Here is a 17,360-nt window from a genome sequence, read left to right on the forward strand (position 1 = left end):
GAGTAGCCGGTGGGCGGGGGGGGCTAGAGTTTAGGGGTCCGCAGCCTAGTCACTTGGTGGTGAGTACGGGGGCGGAGGGGGGGGGCGGCGGCCGGAGGGCTCGGAACTGGGCCCGGGGGCCCGGCGGGGAGCCCGAGGAGCTCGAGACGGGGAGGGGCCAAAGCCCCGGATGGGGGCGGAGGGACGGCGAAATTGTGGGGAGCGCGGTATGGGGGGGGCAGGTGGGGCCGCGTCCGGGTTAGAGCTCTCTGGTCTGTCCCAGCCGCGAAGTGGCGTTGGATGTGTGTGCCTGTGTGTGTTTAGGGTGGGGGTGAGGGGCGCGCCGGGCCTCGTGCTCGAGTAGAAGGGGCCGGAGGGCGGGGAGCGGTTCAGCGTGGTCATCCTGGACCCTGGGGGCCGGCGGGCTGCGTGTGCGGTCTCGGAGGGCCCCGGGCGGTAGATCGCGACCGGGTAGGAACTCGGGGCACTGGGCGCGTGTGAAGGACAGGGGCAGGCGGCCGCCCGAGCTCGGTCCGGGGAGCGGTATGGCGGGGTGGGGCGCCAAGAGATCGAGTAGACTGGAGTCTAGAGAAACCGTGAGTTGGGGGGGCGGGGCGCCAGGCCTCCGGTGGGGGGAAGGGGAGCGCTATAGCGAGGCCTGAGAGGGCGCCGCGCCCTGGCTCCGCCCCTCGCAGGGCGGAAGGGGGAGCAGGGGCGGGTCCAGCACAGCTGGGGACCTGCTGGCCTGGCTGGGGGACCTGAGGGAAGAGGGGTTCGCTTGGGACCTCCGAGATTTAGAGGTGGGGTTTCGCACAGATTCTTTGCTGGTGCCTTGACTCAGCTTTTATTGCTTTCACAGATCCACCTCCGACCCTGAAGCCAGAAACTCAGGTGAGCTTTCCCTTACCTTTGCAGCCTAGTATTACTGCCGGATGCCCTCCCCCTCCCCTCTTTCCTCCTCTGGCCTTTTCTAGATCCCTCACTCAGGGGAGTATATCTTCGGGAATGCCCCTCTTCAATGGGAATGCCCCTCTTCACTTCCTTGCGATACATGTTTCCTTTCAGCCACCAGAGAAGCGTCGGAGAACAATTGAGGATTTCAACAAATTCTGCAGTTTTGTCTTGGCCTATGCCGGTTACATCCCCCCGAGCAAAGAGGTAGGGTCTGGAGGACGGCCAGCTTGACGGTGGGGTCCTAGGCCGTAGAGGGGTGTGGAGCAAAGGGGACTGCGGTACTTTATAGGAGAAACCTATCAGATGTGATGGGGAAGAGCAGGGAAATTGGAAACTGGTGGGAACACTAGTCCCTTGGGGTGGCTTGAGCAGCAGTGAATGGCCTGGGGGTGTTCATGGAAGGTGCTTCTCAATGCACTGAAGGAAAACAGACATAAAGAAATAGGGCTCTGGTCTGGGGGAGACAGTGCTGTGAGGCAGGCGGGACTGGGGCGATGGCCAGAACCTGAGGGCAGGGGCAACAGGGAAGTTTGCAAGAGGAGATGCTGAGGGGAATCGGGGAGGGGACAATTCTGAGTGTAGTGATTTTTGGGTGGTCTGGGCAGGATATATCCAGGTAGATCTTGTCCCTGGTTTTCAAGCTGGGTTCGTAGAGGGGCTGGGATGCCACCGGGCCGCCTGCTGACCCTGGTCTGTCCCCTTTCAAGGAAAGTGACTGGCCAGCCTCTGGCTCCAGTTCTCCATTGCGTGGCGAGAGCGCGGCCGACAGTGACGGCTGGGACTCGGCCCCCTCAGACCTCCGAACCATCCAGACCTTTGTTAAGAAAGCAAAATCATCCAAGAGAAGGGCGGCTCAAGCAGGTCCCACTCAGCCAGGACCCCCGAGGTCCACTTTTTCTCGTCTGCAGGCCCCTGACAGTGCAACCCTGCTTGAGAAGATGAAGCTCAAGGACTCTCTCTTTGATCTAGATGGGCCCAAAATGGCATCTCCACTGTCCCCCACATCCCTGACCCATGCCTCCCGGCCCCCTGCTGCTCTCACCCCAGTACCCCTTTCCCAGGGGGACCTCTCCCAACCTCCTCGAAAGAAGGACCGAAAGAACCGAAAGTTGGGGCCAGGAGGGGGGGCTGGCTTTGGGGCGCTTCGGAGGCCTCGGCCAGCTCCTGGGGATGGGGAAAAGAGGTCTCGAATTAAAAAGAGCAAGAAACGGAAGTTGAAAAAGGCAGATCGGGGGGATAGACTCCCACCTCCTGGGCCTCCCCGGGCACCCCCCAGTGATACAGACTCTGAAGAGGAGGAGGAAGAAGAGGAAGAGGAGGAGGAGGAAGACATGGCAGCAGTGGTAGGGGGTGAAGCCCCAGCCCCTGTGCTGCCAACACCCCCCGAGGCTCCTAGGCCCCCTGCTGCAGTGCACCCTGAAGGAGCCCCTCCCACTGACAGCGAGAGCAAGGAAGTGGGCAGCACTGAAACGAGCCAAGATGGAGACGCCAGCTCGAGTGAAGGCGAGATGCGGGTCATGGATGAGGACATCATGGTAGAATCAGGTGAGAGGTCTGGGGCTGCCCAGGGTTAGCTGGAGGATGGGCTTGGGCTGTTGCGGACCCAAGCGCTCAGGCAGAACACCAACCAAACCTTCTTTCCCCAGGTGATGACTCATGGGACCTGATCACATGTTACTGCCGAAAGCCCTTTGCAGGGCGGCCCATGATTGAGTGCAGCCTGTGTGGGACCTGGATCCACCTCTCCTGTGCTAAGATCAAGAAGACCAACGTCCCTGATTTCTTTTACTGCCAGAAATGCAAGGAACTGCGGCCAGAGGCCCGGCGGTTAGGGGGGCCTCCCAAATCTGGAGAGCCCTGACACCGCAGTCTCCAGGCTGGGACTTCCAAATGACAACGTGACTTGGGAACTGAGCCTCAGGGTCCTCAGCCTATCCCCTGGAGCTTGGATTATTGTCCCACTTCAAGGCAGGAATTCCCAAGGGAGGCTGGTTTGGGAATGAATGGCTCACGGTCCAACCTTAACCTTTCCTTCCCACCTTGTGGACTTGAACGTGGACCCATTACAGTTGGGGGTGGGAGGCTGTCTGGGTCCCTAGACACTTAATCTCTGTCCCTTAGACCTGCCGCCCCTCACTTTCTGGGCCAGGGTTGGAGCTGGGGTGGAATGGGACAGTTGTCTATAAAACTCTAGTGTAAATAGAGCACTCCCCTTCCTCATCTTTTCTTTTATCTCCCCATTTATTCTACACCGGTTGTATTTTTAATTTTGGACTTCCCCTTTCGGGCAGGGCAGCTCAGAGGTGGAGTACCAACCAGGGTCTGGCCAAGGGAGGAAGGAAAACAGAAAGGTGACGATCCGCTCGCTCACCTCTTTTGTTTTTAATAATATTGGCCAGCTGTTTGTACAGACAGCCTGCGTGTTGTAAATAAAGCAGAGTGGGCTCTTTTGTGTTTATAGCCCTCACTGACTGTCCTGCTTAGGAGGGAGGCGGTGGACAGGCCGGTCAGAAGACTGAAGCCCACCTCCAGAGTCCGAGCGGAAAACCACCCGGCTCTGCACCTCCTCCCGCCCCGCCCCCCCCAGCCTCGCGGCCTCAGTTGGCTTGCCCCCGGCCCAGGACCCCCACCGCCCCCAGCCTGTCCCCCAACACGCACTGCTCCAGGGGGATCAGCGTTGCTTCGAGCCCCCCGCCTGGGTGGAGCAGAGCGGGGTGGGAGCCGGCCGCCAGCCCCCTAGGGCCGGGGCCAGCTTCGCCGGGGTACTCGGAGGACGCGGGTGGGGACACATTTGGGGGCGGGGCCGTTGAGGGTTGGGAGACCGTTGCTGAAAGCAACGATCACGTGGCGGGGGCGCTGGGGAGGAGCCGCGGCGGTCACGTGACCGCGGAGAGTCACGTGACAGGGCGGGCCGACTCGAGCCACGTGACATGAGGAGAGGTGGGCGGGGTGCTGAAGGGCGCCCGCGACGTCGGCGGCGGTGGCGCGCGGCGGCGGCGGCAGGATCCGCGGCATCGGGTCGAGCTCCACGGCCCGCGCCCCCCTTCCGTCGACCGCCACCCCGCTGACCCCTCCGCACCTCTCCTGCGCCGGCCGGTCCTGTCCGCGCTCGCGCGGCGGGGTGCGCGTGTGCGCAGGCGCGGCGGGGGCGCTTCGCCCCGTTGGGTGGGCGGCAGAGCCCGGGAGCGCGCGGGCGAGACCATGGCGGGCAGCGGCGCGGGGGGCGGCGGTGTCGGGGAGACCAAGGTGATATACCACCTGGATGAAGAAGAGACTCCCTACCTGGTGAAGATCCCCGTTCCCGCCGAGCGCATCACCCTCGGCGATTTCAAGAGCGTCCTGCAGCGGCCCGCGGGCGCTAAGTACTTTTTCAAGTCTATGGATCAGGATTTCGGGTGAGCGCGAGGCCTAGGTTGGAACCGATGGTGGCCGCGCTGGGGTGGATTGGGCACTGTGGAGGGGCACAGGTCTGCTCTGGGCCATGCTGGCGTTTTCTGGGCTCTAGTGCAGCAGACTGTATTATGCTGGCCTTAGATTCGGTATCCCAGGACGGGCAAGGTTATGCTTGGACAGATTGAGGCGCACGGAGCTGTAGGACGACGCAGCGGGCTGTGCTAAACCAGATTAGGGAAGATTAGGCTATACTGGAATAGAGTGGGGTGCACTGGTTGATTTGGGGATAATCTGGGTGGTCTGGTGCATTCGGAGCAGTCCTGTAGCACACGGGCTCTGAGGGGTGTTGTGGAATCTCCTGGTGTAGATTGAGCTGGGTTGGAGTACCTGGGGATATTCTGGGCTAGAGTACAGCAGATGGGATTGTTTGGGGACATTCTGGTCCGTCCGAACGCAGAGAATGGTGTATTGGGATGTTCTAGGCTGCTTTGGAGTAGATTGGGCTATCCTGGAAAAACTTCGGTGGTTCTGGTCTCTACTGGGTGGGATTGGTTGATCTTAGTTTCTGCTGGGGCCTAGTTTTTATGGAGACACTCTGTAGAGGGGCAGACCCGGCTTTTGGGGGCTCTGCCAGTGTAGATAGCTGTATTGGGATAATGTCTATATTGGTAGAGACAGCTGCATGACGGGACACTCTAGGCTGTTGTTAGAACATGTTGGGCTATCCTGGAGTAATTTGGGTCATTCTGGGCTAGACTAGAACTTTGAACAATAAATGTCTTCCTAGTTTTTGAGCCTGAGCTCTCTGGGTAGCCAGCCTCAGCCCTTGAAGGCCGGCTGGATTAGACTGGGACAGTCCGGGGTCTGGGTTAGTGGAATGGACTGGCCTCTACTGAGAGATTGTTGGACGTTGGGAAAGTGGGACTGTCTTGGGAGTTACCTGGGAGTTAGAGCAAGGTTTTTCTGTTTGTTAGCGGCATAATCCGTGAAATGGACACAGTTTGCGGAAAAAGCTTAGTATAGGTAAGCGACGCACGGTGATTTCTTGGTGAGTTGTAATCGCGACTAGTATTGAGTCTGACTGGTCTGTAAGTGAGATCACTCAGAATAATTTTCCAGGTTAGGCTACGCCGAGGCTGGGTTACGTAGCGAAAAATGCTGCATTGTACTGAGACAGAGTGGTGGTCGTGATCGGGCTGAGTTGCCCCATTGATAACAGATGGGATTAAGTTTTCATGTATCCAGGCTCCTAGAACCATATTAGACTAAAGGGTTAATCAGACAGGCTATCCTAATTTGGAGGCAAGGATGTGTCTGTGTGAGAGAGAGAGTCTGTTCAGGGTAGAGAATCTCATAGTTCATATGTTTATTTAACAGATACTTGTTCATGCTCCCTAAGCATCAGGTTCTTTGCTGTGTGACCAGGATACAGTGTTGAACAGAATAGGCATCCATGATTTCTCGTGGTGGTTGAGAAGAAGGGGCAAGTCCCATCCATCCCAAGGAACCCGTGGGAGAGATGACCCCAAGGCTGGGCTGCTTAGTGTAGAATTCGGTGCCAGATGAGCCACAGGGGAATGGGAAACTGGGCTTCACCTCTCCTTGGGAGTGCTCAGCCTTGTGAGCAAGTACTATTCTTCGGTCTAATGGGTATTTGTACGTGGGGAAAGGTGGCGCATTTAGATAGCTTTCTGGGAGTCAGGTAGAGAAAACGAAGGAAAGCATGAGACTACGGACTCCGGACCAAAGGCTTTGGGGACTAGGGACGGTGGCGTGTGAGGAGCAGGGTGGAGGTTGGGGGAGGTGCTGGCAGAGCTCCTAAGGTTAGACAGACATTTGGGGCAGCTGGGGTCACCAGAGGGGATGGGACGGCCTTTGAGATTGGAGTGAGAGGTTTGAATTATTATTTTTTTTTTAAAGATTTTATTTATTTATTTGAGAGAGAGAATGAGATAGAGAGAGCATGAGAGGGGGAGGGTCAGAGGGAGAAGCAGACTCCCTGCCGAGCAGGGAGCCCGATGCGGGACTCGATCCCGGGACTCCAGGATCATGACCTGAGCCGAAGGCAGTCGCTTAACCAACTGAGCCACCCAGGCGCCCGAGAGGTTTGAATTAGACTCAAGGGAATCTTTGGAGCAGTGTCAAAACCTGAGGATGAGTTGGGGAGAGGAGGAGAAGGAAGGAAAGGGGGCGAATTTGGAAACTCCTAGGTGTGAGAGCGAAGAAGCATTTCAGCGTCAGGGACGAGGACTTGGTCAAGGTGCGGGAAAGTCAACGTCCTTGACCTGGACGAAGATCGGGAGAAGCCTCGAACGGGGGTGCATGTGGGGGGCGCTAGGCCATTCTCACTGGCCTTCATGCTGTCTCTCGGCAGGGTGGTGAAGGAGGAGATTTCGGATGACAACGCCCGCCTGCCCTGCTTCAACGGAAGGGTGGTGTCCTGGGTGAGCGCCCCCGTCCCCCCTGCAGCCGCCGGACTCCTCTGAGCCTCAGTCTGCCCCCTGCCCAGGAGCTGGAGGCCCTGGCTCCTTGCTGCCTCACCGGCTCAGAGAGCCAGCTGGAGCTGCTCAGCCTTCTTCTGGAGCCTCTGTTGCTCGCTCCTGCTTTTTCGGTGCTTTCCGCCGGCCATGGGCTTGCTCAGACCCTGTCCTCTCCCCGAGTCCCTTCCCTTACTCCCGCCTCAGATGCCTCCCTTCCTGGTTGAGCCGGGTCTTGTCATTGCATCTTTCCAGCTAGTGTCGTCAGATAACCCCCAACCCGAGATGGCTCCCCCAGCCCACGAGCCTCGGCCCGAACTGGCGCCACCCCCCCCACCGTTACCCCCGTTGCCCCCGGAGAGGACCAGCGGCATTGGGGACTCCAGGCCTCCGTCCTTCCAGTGAGTCTTTGGGATTCTTGAGTCCAGGGGAGGGAGGTGAGGAGGGGACTCCAGCCCCTGGGGGGGGACAGTTGAGGACTTGAAGCCCTGTCCCCCTGACACGTCTCTGCCCACCCAGCCCTAATGTGTCCAGCAGCCGGGAAAACCTGGAGCCTGAGACCGAGACAGAGTCGGTCGTGTCTGTGCGGCGGGAACGGCCTCGCAGGAGAGACAGCAGTGAGCATGGCGGTGAGGGGGGCAGGCCCCTGAGGGTGCGCTGGGGCTGGGGAGGGGGAGCGCTCGGCCCGAGGCGCGACGAGCGACGAGGGGAAGCAGCCCGAGGCCTGGGCTCCTGAGGGTCCCGTTCGCACGCAGCGGGGGGCCACAGGCCCAGTGGCCCCTCAAGGCTGGAGCGCCACCTGGCTGGCTATGAGAGCTCCTCAACCCTCATGACCAGCGAGCTGGAGAGCACCAGCCTGGGGGACTCAGACGAGGACGACACCATGAGCAGGTACGGCCCCCCCCCTTCGCTTCCTGCCCGTGGCCGCGCCTCCCATCTCTCTGCCGGGCGCCCCCCAACCTCGTCTGCCTGTGAGCTCCCCTTCCCGACCTCCTGACAGGTTCAGCAGCTCCACGGAGCAGAGCAGTGCCTCCCGCCTCCTCAAGCGCCACCGGCGGCGGAGGAAACAGCGGCCGCCACGCCTGGAGAGGGTGAGGGGCTTGTCGCGGGACAGCTGGACCTTGGAGAAGCTGGGGGCCCGGGCTTAGGGGGCCCGGGGCACAGGAAGTGAGACTCTGGGGCTCGGCCGCGGGTCCTCGGAGACGGCCCAGCTCCTTCCCCGTGTCCCCCACAGGCCTCGTCCTTTAGCAGCGTCACCGATTCCACCATGTCTCTCAACATCATCACCGTCACGCTGAACATGGGTACGAGGGGGCGCGGGGCCGGGGGGGGGGGGTGTCGCGCGCCGGGCGGGCTTCCCCTCGTCATGTGCGCGCCCTCCGCAGAGAAGTACAACTTCCTGGGCATCTCCATCGTGGGCCAGAGCAATGAGCGGGGCGACGGCGGCATCTACATTGGCTCCATCATGAAGGGGGGTGCCGTGGCGGCCGACGGGCGCATCGAGCCGGGCGACATGCTGCTGCAGGTGGGCTGCCCCGGGGCCGTGGGCGGCGGGGTGTGCGCCCCGGGCGGCCGCCCCTGACCCGCCGGCCCGGCTTCCAGGTGAACGACATGAACTTTGAGAACATGAGCAACGACGACGCAGTCCGGGTCCTGCGGGACATCGTGCACAAGCCCGGGTGAGCTGGCGGCCCCGTCCTCTCGTCTGCCGCCCCGGCCCGCGGCCGCGCGGGTCCGGGGAGCGTGCGGGGCACGGCCGCGTAACGTGACAGATGCCCACGGGGCGAGGGCGTGCCCGCGAGACCCCCACCTGCATGCCTCCGAAGTCCCCTCCCCGCCCTCGCTGCCCTCGTCCGTCGCTCTGTGTCCGTCGCTCTGTGTCTGCTCTGCGCGGTCTTACCCCCGGGTGTGGTGTGCGCGCGCATGTCCGTCCCCGCCCCCATCCGCGAGCGGCGTGGCTTAGCGTCCCTATTCCCGGACCGGCTCCGGAGGGACCCTGACCGTGTGTTCCTTCGCACCTGTCGGCGGCGTTTCTAGAGTTGTCGCTGTCAGTGGGTCCCCTGCGCCAGAGCCTCCCCGCCTCAGCCCTGCAGCCCAGCCCCGTCTGTGGTCTCTGCTCTGTCCTAGCTCTCTGCCCTCCGCCCTCCCAAGGCCCCGCCCCGCCCCCCCTGCACCACCCCGCGTGACTGCTTCCCCCCTCCCCACAGCCCCATCGTGCTGACGGTGGCCAAGTGCTGGGATCCCTCTCCCCAGGCCTATTTCACTCTTCCTCGAAGTGAGTGCTGCGGGGGCAGGAGACTGGGGAGCCGGGATTGGGCCTCCAGGCGGCAGGAAGGGCTGGAGGAGGGTCAGGGCAGAGGTGGGATGGGAGTCAGTCAGGGAGCGGCAGGGAAATGATCGTCGCAGGGGCCTTCTCTGTCCCAGACGAGCCCATCCAGCCCATCGACCCTGCTGCCTGGGTGTCCCACTCCGCCGCGCTGACCGGCACTTTCCCGGCCTATCCTGGCTCCTCGTCCATGAGCACCATGACGTCGGGGTCCTCTCTGCCTGAGGGTGAGCCCCCAGCCCACCTTACTGTCCCCTCCCCGGAAGGCCTCTCACCGGAGCTGTGCCCGCCGCTGCTTGGCAGCGGGCCCTACCTCAGACCCGTTTCTTCCCACACAGGCTGTGAAGGCCGGGGTCTTTCCATCCACACGGACATGGCATCTGTGACCAAGGCCATGGCAGCTCCAGAGTCTGGGCTGGAAGTTCGGGACCGCATGTGGCTCAAGATCACCATCCCTAATGCTTTTCTGGGTATGGCTGGGCCCTGGACGGGTGGTATGGGAAGGAGGGGGGGCCGGAGGAGGCCCCCGCCGGGAACGGCGCAGGCAGGGGTGAGGCAGGAGTCCGGGAGGAGGAGCTGAGCGCTTCTCTGCTCGGGCGCTCCCAGGCTCGGACGTGGTCGACTGGCTCTACCATCACGTGGAAGGCTTTCCCGAGCGGCGGGAGGCCCGCAAGTACGCGAGCGGGCTGCTCAAGGCGGGCCTCATCCGGCACACCGTGAACAAGATCACCTTCTCCGAGCAGTGCTATTACGTCTTCGGGGACCTCAGCGGCGGCTGCGAGAGCTGTGAGTCTCTTGTCCCCGCCGCCCCATCCTGCCCCTCCAGCCGCACCCCTAGCCCAGAAGCCAGACGGGGCCGCCGTGGACGGTCGCGCAGCGTGTCCTGTGTCAGGCCCTGCCCTGGCTGACGGCACCCGGCCGTGCTCCGTGGGCGAGCCGTGCCCTGGCGGCGGGGGCCCACGGGGAGTTTCCTGTCGGAGGCCCTCGTCTTCGCCCCCCTCGTGGATGGTTCTGGGGAAAAGGCGCCTCCGAAGCAGTGACTCTCGCTCCTCTGCTGCGTTCCAGACCTCGTCAGCCTGTCCCTGAACGACGACGGCTCGAGCGGGGCGTCGGACCAGGACACCTTGGCCCCTCTGCCCGGGGCCACCCCCTGGCCCCTGCTGCCCACCTTCTCGTACCAGTACCCGGCCCCCCACCCGTACAGCCCCCAGCCGCCGCCCTACCACGAGCTCTCGTCCTACACCTACGGGGGGGGCAGCGCCAGCAGCCAGCACAGCGAGGGTGAGTCACTGTCCCACGCCAGTACCGCGCCTGGGGATGGCCCACGGGGGGGGGGCGCCGGGGAGGCTGAGGGATGCTGGGTCAGGGCTCAGGTGGCCGCACCCCCCACCCCCCACAGGGAGCCGGAGCAGTGGGTCGACGCGAAGCGATGGGGGGGCAGGGCGCCCAGGGAGGCCTGATGAGCGGGCCCCCGAGTCCAAGTCCGGCAGCGGCAGTGAGTCCGAGCCCTGCAGCCGCGGGGGCAGCCTCCGGCGGGGCGGGGATCCCGGCGGGGCTGACGGGGGCCCTCCCCCTTCCAGGGGCTCGGCAGGGGGTGCTCCCAACCTCCGAGCCCACCCTGGGCTCCATCCCTACGGACCGCCCCCGGGGATGGCCCTCCCCTACAATCCCATGATGGTGGTCATGATGCCCCCGCCTCCACCCCCCGTCCCTCCAGCCGTGCAGCCCCCGGGGGCCCCTCCGGTCAGAGACCTGGGCTCTGTGCCCCCAGAGCTGACAGCGAGCCGCCAAAGCTTTCACATGGCTATGGGCAACCCCAGTGAGTTCTTTGTGGATGTTATGTAGAGCGCACAGGATCTCCTTCCTCGGCCCGTCCTGTCTGGCCCCTGCTGGCCGAGGGCCCCTGCCAGCCGAGGGGCTTGCCACTGTGACTCACGGGCAGTGCCTGGTCCCTCCCCTGCCCTCGGGGGTGTGTAAGGGACCTTTGGTTATTTTTAGCTTTACTGTTTTTATAAGCCTTTGGGGGGGTTGAAATAGACTTTCGTACATTTTTTGGACTATTTTTTCAGTAGACGCTTCCCTTTTTTATATGAAGAATCCCTGTCTCCCGGGCCCCTTCTTCTAACCCCACAATGTGACCTCCTGCTGTGCCCGCCCCGGGCGTCAGCTGTGTCCTGGGCAGGGTGGGGGGCGGGCAGCGGTACACTGGGAGGAGGAAGGGGGTGGGCACCCTAGCCAGCAGTCAGAGGAAGCTGGGGTGTTCGGTATTGGGGGCCCACGTAGCTGCTTTTGTTACTCTATTTATTTAGTCACTTGTATAAAACCAAATAAAGCAATAGGGGCAAACTCCCCACGCCTCTGGCTCCTTTCTTTGGGAGGGAGGCAGGCAGCGAGGCCAAGAGGAGGCCCGGCAGAGCGAGGCCGTGAGAGCAGTGGGGCCCTGGGCCAGGCCCTCTTTAAGGCAGAACCAGGGCCTGTGGGGGGCGCTGGGCTTGAGAAGGCACGGGCCGGGCCCTGGCGGCGGGCAGCAGTCAGAAGCCCAGGGGGTTGCTGGTGACCATGCCGCCTCGCTCCACCAAGGCCGTGGAGATGCTCTTGAAGTTACGGAACAGCTCCTGTTGTTGTGGGTCAGACTGCAGGGCGGTCATGGTCTCCCGGACCCGGGCCGCCGCCTGGGGACACAGGAGGAGGGGTTCAGGCCCGCGCCTCGCGCCCCCCGCCTGCCCTGGGTGACCCCGAATCTCACCTCGATACACCAGCTGTCACAGAGCATCTTCTCGTGCTGGGCTGTAGGGTGGCCCTCGCTCAGGGATCTTGAGGCCCTGGCACCAAGCAGGAAGGGCAAACAAACCTGGGCTGTGAGCCTGGCCCGGGCACCCCCACCCCCCAGCGCCGCTGCCCGGGCCGCCTCCCCCGCCCCAGCCGCAGCCGCACCTGGACAGAACTACCACCATGGCGTAGAGGTCAATGGCGCTGTCGGCCAGACGCTGCAGCACGAACTGTTCATCTGTCAGGTAGACGGGCCGGGGTCAGCGGGTGAAAGGTGGGGGGCTGGGGGGGTGAGGGAAAGGAGGGGACGGGGCAGGGCTCACTCACTGACAATTCCCTTCTTGTGTTTTATTAGCTTGGCCTCGACCACAGCGGCAAACTGCTCCAGAGCCTTCACTGTCTGAACAGAGAGGGAAGGCACCAGCGCTCAGAGGGCCCAGCCGCACCTGCCCCCCGACGCGGGCTGCCGTCCCACCCCCCGCCCCCCGAGTGCTTACCAGCTCTCCGCTCCGATTCAGCTCCTGGTGGATGACAGCACTGAGACTCAGGCCACTGCCCAGCCCTGCCCGCCTTCGAGGAAGGGGGAATGTGACCGGTTAGTCACCACCCTCCAGCCCACCCCGGCCCGGCCCCGCTCAGGCTTACCTCCTCAGCTGTTTGCCTGCCTCTCCTAGCAGGAGGCCAGCATTCCCAAAGGGATTCTTTAGAGCGCTGCCAAGTCCAGAAAGTTCCTTTCCTTTGTCCTGCGTGGGAGAAGAGCCTAACAGTCAGGACGTGCACTTCTCCCTCCTTCCTCCCCGAGTTCCCTCTTACCATACAGCCCTGCAGAGCCACAAAGAGCCGGAGAATGTCGTTGGTCCCCTCAAAGATCCGGAAAATGCGAAGGTCTCGGAGAACGCGCTCTACCCCAGGCTCCTGCCATGGGGGAAGCCAGAACACAACGGCCTTGCTGAGCGGCGCCCGCCCGCCCCTCCTGTTCCCGCGGTGGCCGCCCCAGGCAGAGCACCATCCCGTACCTTCATGAAGCCCATGCCGCCCATGATCTGGATGCACTCATCGGTCACCTTCCAGGCCGCCTCCTGGGGACCGAGAACCACGTAAGATTGGTCTTGGAGCCAGGCTCCCACCCTGGGCTCTCCCGCCCTATAGGCCGGGGACCTCACCGAGCCAAAGATTTTACTGATGGCGGCCTCGATCTGGAAGTCCGTGGCTCCCTGGTCCATGTTGGCACTCACCATGTAAGCCATGGACTGAGGTTGCACGGTTGTGGCGTGGGAAGGAAAAGGATGGTGTCAGACCCACCCCGATCGCCCAGAGCTCCCAAGACCAGGTCTGCCCTACTCCTCGAGGCCCTTGCCTTCACCACCTAGCTCCACCTGTCAGGCACGTACTTGGTCCCCTGAGCCAGCCCACTGGAGGCTTCTAGGTACTGCACTTGTTTGGAAGGGGAGAAGAGGTAGGTGGGGGCGCAGGTGGGATCAGCTTCAGGGACCTCCGAAGAACGACTCGGCCCTCGCCCTTCGGCGCTGACCACGCCTCCCCGCATCCCCTAGGGCATTGGTGTAAAGCTGGAGACCCACTGCCCCAGGTGCTGCTGGGAGTTGTAGTCCCACCGGCTAGGAGGAGGGCCCAGGGCTCGGGGCTCGGGCTCGGGCTGTGGGCGGACCCTCACCTCAGTCACGTACTGCAGCACAGCCATCCGGGCCAGCTTCTCCTGGATCAGCCCAAAGTTGTGAATTTTCTCCCCAAACTGGGTACGATTAGCAGCATGGTCCACCTGGAGGAGGACCCGTGTGTCGCAGTGGGGTTCTGTAGTTTCTCCCCGCCAGGAGAGGGACAGGCTGCACGGAGACCCGAGCCCAGGGGGAGGGGAGGGACAGGGCCCCCCTGGGGAAGGGGGACAGGGCGACTTTGCTTCCGGCCAGCTGGAGCTCAAGCAGGGCACTCACCGCCTTAGCAATGATGCCCCTCATGGTGCCCGCGAGGGCCGCGGCCATGCCGAACCTTCCGTTGTTGAGGATGTGCATGGCAACCTTGAAGCCGCCCCCCACCTCGCCCAGCACATTCTCCGACGGCACTTGTACCCCATCAAAGTACACCTCTGCCGTGTTCGAGGCCTTGATGCCCATCTTCTTCTCGGGGGGCCCGCTGTGACAGGGCAGAGAAGCAGAGGTGTGCTCGGCAGGCTGCCATGGGGCGGGGGTCACTTTGTGGGAGCCGGGGGTTACTGCGGCTGCCAGCACGGGAGAAGGTGTAGGCAGCAGGGCCGGCATGCTTGGAGGATGAGGACACCTGGTTCTCTAGCCTACCAGGTGCTCGGCTCACTGGCTGCAGGAGCCAAAGCTTTATACGAGTTCCGTGCAGCTTAATCCCAAAGAGAACATGCCATCTAGCTGCTCTGGGTTTTGCACACATCCCCAGGGTGACCCGTGACACCATCTGCCCTGGACCGCAGTGCCGTGCCCCAGCCTGGCTCCGCTTCCATCTTCTCCCCAAACCCACTCACTGGGTGACACCTCCAAAGCTCCGCTCCACCACGAAAGCTGTGATCTTCTCCTTCACGGCCCCCGTGGCTGCGTCTGTGACTGGTGTCTTGGCAAAGACCGTGAATACATCTGCCAGGCCCCCGTTACTATGGAAAAATGAGGGGCAGTCAGGGTGTGGGGGACAGAGCAGTGGGGCCTGAAACTGGGAAGAGGTGGAGAAGAGACAAAGGCAGGGGGTGGGGGAGGATTGCCTGATCCAAATCTTGCTTCCATTGAGGGTATAATATTTCCCACAGGGGCTGGGCACGGCTGAAGTTCGGATGGAGGCTGCGTCGGACCCACTGGAGGGCTCGGTTAGACAGAAAGCAGCTATGGTTTCCCCTGTTGGGGAGAGAGCGCCTTTAAACTGGGTCCCAATGGGCATCAGAGGCCCCTCACTGTCCCCACCCTGCCCACAGGCAGCCTCGACGCTTCTGGCCGCGGTCAGGTTCACGTTTCCCCACCAGCACACTGATGCCTTCCCAGAATCTCCCCCAACCGACGCTCCCAGCTAAGCGATGACTTCCGTACCACCAGCCTCATTTGTACCAAGCCCAGGACACCCCCAGTCCCCCCCGGGTCTCCTGGGGCTGCCTCACCAGATGCCAGTTTGGGGAGGTATTTTTCTTTCTGGGCCTTTGTGCCAAAGAGGAGGATGCCTTTGAAGCCGATGCTCTGATGGGCCCCCAGGGTGATGCCCACGCCAAGGTCATGCGTGCCAACGATCTCCACCAAGCGGGCGTACTGCGGGAGGAAAGCAGGCCTCTGGGGCTGTTACTGGCTGCCCCGTGGGGGCCTTAGCAGGAAAGTGCGGTCAACAGGGCAGGGCATTCCCACACGGTGACTGGAGAGAAGAAATGTCCCCATGGCAGAGAGGGATCCTGGTAGGGAGCTTCCTACCCTATTTGTCAGTCCCTCCCATTGGGACTTGTGAACCTAGGTGAGGTCCGTGGCCCTAAAGGAAGCATATAGTTTGGTGTTTAGAAAGGTGTACGTCTGGAAACGGTTTGTTGGAACAATGTGTGTGGACTGGTAGTCACCATCCGAGAGGCCACAAGGGCGGTTACTTCACAAACCTGGATCCTGGGTCAGGTAAGAAAGGAGCTTAATCCACAAAGTTGCAGTAGACTGGGATGCTGGCAACGGGGCGGGGCGGGGGGGGGGGCGACGACCTCCCTCACCTGCGTGTTGCAGAGGCCCACACCACCCAGTTCGCTGGGCACTTGCAGACCAAAGGCCCCCAGCTCCTTGAGGCCCTGCATGGTGGTCTCCTCCACCTTCTCCATCATGTCATTCTTGGCAGGATCGTTCACCTCCTGGAGAAGGCACAGGATGCTGCCATCCAGGCTCCTTTTAAGCTGTTCAACACTGCTCCCACCCCATCAGGGACCAAAGCCCTGTATTCCCCCACCCAAGTCATTCCTCACCTCAAAGAAACGGGACACCGGCCCCACCAGCTCTTTGAGAAACTGTGTCTGCTCCTCGTTGAGCACTGTGGGGGCGGGGGGGGGGCGGGGGCGGGGAACAGGCTGGTCAGGTCACTGGGCCGGCGAGGGACGCTGCCCCGCCCCACCCAGCTCTGACTACCCCTTACCAGACGGGTAGGGGAACACCTGGTCGGTGGTGAGCTGGCCCTTGAACATCCCCACAGCAAAGGACTTCGATTCCTGCACAGGGAGAAGGCGGTTTCAGGGAGTTGTCTGCTGGGGAGGGTGAACTCCTGGCCTAGCTCCTCCCGGCCTGGAGGCCACATACCGCCTTGGCCTGCTTCTCCCTGGTCGAAGCCTCGGGGGAGGAGGAATCTGACTTCTCCAGAACCGCCTGGGGAAAGGGATAGTTAGCGAGGCCGGGGAAAGGGCTTCCGAAGAGCCAAGGAGAGCCCAGCGGAAGAGCTGGGGGCCGGCGGAGGACGGCTGCGGCGACCTTTCCCCTAGTTCCGACATCAGGGCACCCTGGCCTGCCCTTTCCCCTACTTTCTCGGTGCCAGGCCGGGAGGCAGGTGCCCGGGACGGAGAGGGAGACCCCTGCCGGCGGCGGGGAAGGGGAAGCCGAGGCGGACCCCCCACTCCCAGGCCGCCGTCACTCACCTGAGCGGCCCCGCTGGCATAGGGTCGGCGGGCCGGGCCGGGCGGGGGCTGCCACACGGGCGCACGGGGCCGCGAGCTGGGGGGAGAGGGGGCTCAGTCCTGGCCCGGTCCCCAGACCCGCTGCCACCCGCCCCCGCCCCATCCCTCCTGTCCAGCACGCACCTTCCGACCCCCAACCTCCGCAGCTGCCGCCCCACGCTCGGGGCCATCCGTGCCGCCTGCATCTCCGAACCGCTCCGGCCGCCGCTGACCCGAGCGCGGACCTACCGCGGTCGGCCCGTCTGCTGAAGTCTGGCTGCCCCCGTCCTGTCTTGACTCATCGTCCACAATGCACCGGGAGGCGGGTGGGCGGGGCTTCCGGTCTCCCGGGCATGCTGGGAGATGTAGTTCCGGGGCGCCCCCTCGCCCCTGCATTCTGGTTGACCTAGAGCGATCTCCAAACGTCCCCGTCTCCCCCAAACGCCTTCATCGCGCGCGTCCGAACTAGAGTGTAGCCTTCGGAAGGGGTGATGGAATAGGCTGGGGCGGAAGAGGGAGGAGCTTAGGCGACTGCAGCCAGAAGGATGGAGGGTAGACCAAAAGGAGGACTTCCCAGGTGGAGTTGTTAAGGGATAGGTGGGGAGAAAGGAGTGTAAGATAAATGCCAGAGGCAGAAGGAGGGAAAGACAACCCTTCGGGGTCCCTTGTGAAATTCGTCTCCATCAACACGAAGAGGAGGGACATGGTGGGGAGGGGGGACCCAAGCATATTCTTCTGAGACCTAGGAGGTGTCACTAACTTTGGAAACACCTGAATTTTCACAGGAGACCCTGCTCCCCTCCTCAAATTCACTGCCTCCCCTTTAGGGCCT

General features: G+C 62.7%; 3 protein-coding genes across 8 annotated transcripts in view; 2 read left to right on the top strand and 1 right to left on the bottom strand.

Moving 5' to 3' along the window:
• PHF23 (PHD finger protein 23) overlaps positions 1-3,383 on the top strand; it is a 4,672-nt gene extending 1,289 nt beyond the window's left edge. Inside the window, exons 1-5 of one of the 2 annotated variants that reach the window (XM_081805835.1) lie at positions 204-251; positions 839-870; positions 1,045-1,137; positions 1,641-2,478; positions 2,580-3,383. In XM_081805835.1, coding sequence (XP_081661961.1) covers positions 209-251; positions 839-870; positions 1,045-1,137; positions 1,641-2,478; positions 2,580-2,794 — 1,221 coding nt within the window. In that variant the 5' untranslated portion in view covers positions 204-208 and the 3' untranslated portion in view covers positions 2,795-3,383. Of the gene's footprint in view, positions 1-203; positions 252-838; positions 871-1,044; positions 1,138-1,640; positions 2,479-2,579 lie in introns of those variants that run through there. The other variant, XM_006738921.3, reaches the window with a different exon arrangement.
• A 504-nt stretch (positions 3,384-3,887) lies between these two features.
• On the top strand, positions 3,888-11,478 carry DVL2 (dishevelled segment polarity protein 2). 4 transcript variants are annotated; one of them, XM_081805833.1, is made up of 15 exons: positions 3,888-4,328; positions 6,701-6,770; positions 7,059-7,204; positions 7,323-7,420; positions 7,559-7,694; positions 7,804-7,894; positions 8,038-8,107; positions 8,189-8,328; positions 8,406-8,482; positions 9,011-9,078; positions 9,210-9,356; positions 9,468-9,599; positions 9,736-9,915; positions 10,195-10,410; positions 10,529-11,478. In XM_081805833.1, exons 1-15 carry the CDS (start codon positions 4,135-4,137, stop codon positions 10,972-10,974), a joined length of 2,211 nt encoding a protein of 736 aa, XP_081661959.1. In that variant the 5' UTR covers positions 3,888-4,134; the 3' UTR covers positions 10,975-11,478. The 4 variants fall into 4 exon arrangements, with proteins under 4 accessions (XP_081661959.1, XP_081661960.1, XP_006738986.2 ...); XM_081805834.1 differs by having other exon boundaries at positions 3,889-4,328; positions 7,323-7,432; XM_006738923.3 differs by having other exon boundaries at positions 3,890-4,328; positions 7,323-7,432; positions 9,228-9,356.
• ACADVL (acyl-CoA dehydrogenase very long chain) lies at positions 11,414-16,832 on the bottom strand. Of its 2 annotated transcripts, XM_006738930.3 has the most exons (20): positions 16,673-16,832; positions 16,511-16,586; positions 16,179-16,244; positions 16,018-16,090; positions 15,851-15,915; positions 15,605-15,739; positions 15,023-15,167; positions 14,636-14,765; positions 14,405-14,530; positions 13,848-14,046; positions 13,571-13,675; positions 13,062-13,148; positions 12,915-12,977; positions 12,712-12,813; positions 12,544-12,641; positions 12,396-12,468; positions 12,226-12,298; positions 12,064-12,136; positions 11,876-11,951; positions 11,414-11,801 (listed from the first exon to the last, which is right to left on the bottom strand). In XM_006738930.3, the coding sequence occupies exons 1-20, from the start codon at positions 16,732-16,734 to the stop codon at positions 11,661-11,663; spliced, it is 1,968 nt and encodes a 655-aa protein (XP_006738993.1). In that variant the 5' UTR covers positions 16,735-16,832; the 3' UTR covers positions 11,414-11,660. The 2 variants fall into 2 exon arrangements, with proteins under 2 accessions (XP_006738993.1, XP_006738994.1); XM_006738931.2 differs by lacking the exon at positions 16,179-16,244.
• Between the last annotated feature and the right edge of the window lie 528 nt (positions 16,833-17,360).

This window comes from Leptonychotes weddellii, chromosome 15 (genome assembly GCF_054177405.1).
Source record: "Leptonychotes weddellii isolate Sample4059 chromosome 15, ASM5417740v2, whole genome shotgun sequence".
Lineage (NCBI taxonomy): Eukaryota > Metazoa > Chordata > Mammalia > Carnivora > Phocidae > Leptonychotes > Leptonychotes weddellii.

Excerpts from the sequence above, each read along its gene's own strand:
- DVL2 (XM_081805834.1), top strand. The coding sequence starts at position 4,135 with ATGGCGGGCAGCGGCGCGGGGGGCGGCGGTGTCGGGGAGACCAAGGTG. Across the intron at positions 8,108-8,188 it reads CACCGTCACGCTGAACATGG|AGAAGTACAACTTCCTGGGC; the intron begins GTACGAGGGGGC and ends CGCCCTCCGCAG. Across the intron at positions 8,329-8,405 it reads CGGGCGACATGCTGCTGCAG|GTGAACGACATGAACTTTGA; the intron begins GTGGGCTGCCCC and ends CCCGGCTTCCAG.
- ACADVL (XM_006738930.3), bottom strand. The coding sequence starts at position 16,734 with ATGCAGGCGGCACGGATGGCCCCGAGCGTGGGGCGGCAGCTGCGGAGG. Across the intron at positions 15,916-16,017 it reads GGTGTTCCCCTACCCGTCTG|TGCTCAACGAGGAGCAGACA; the intron begins GTAAGGGGTAGT and ends CCGCCCCCACAG. Across the intron at positions 15,740-15,850 it reads CGGTGTCCCGTTTCTTTGAG|GAGGTGAACGATCCTGCCAA; the intron begins GTGAGGAATGAC and ends TGCCTTCTCCAG.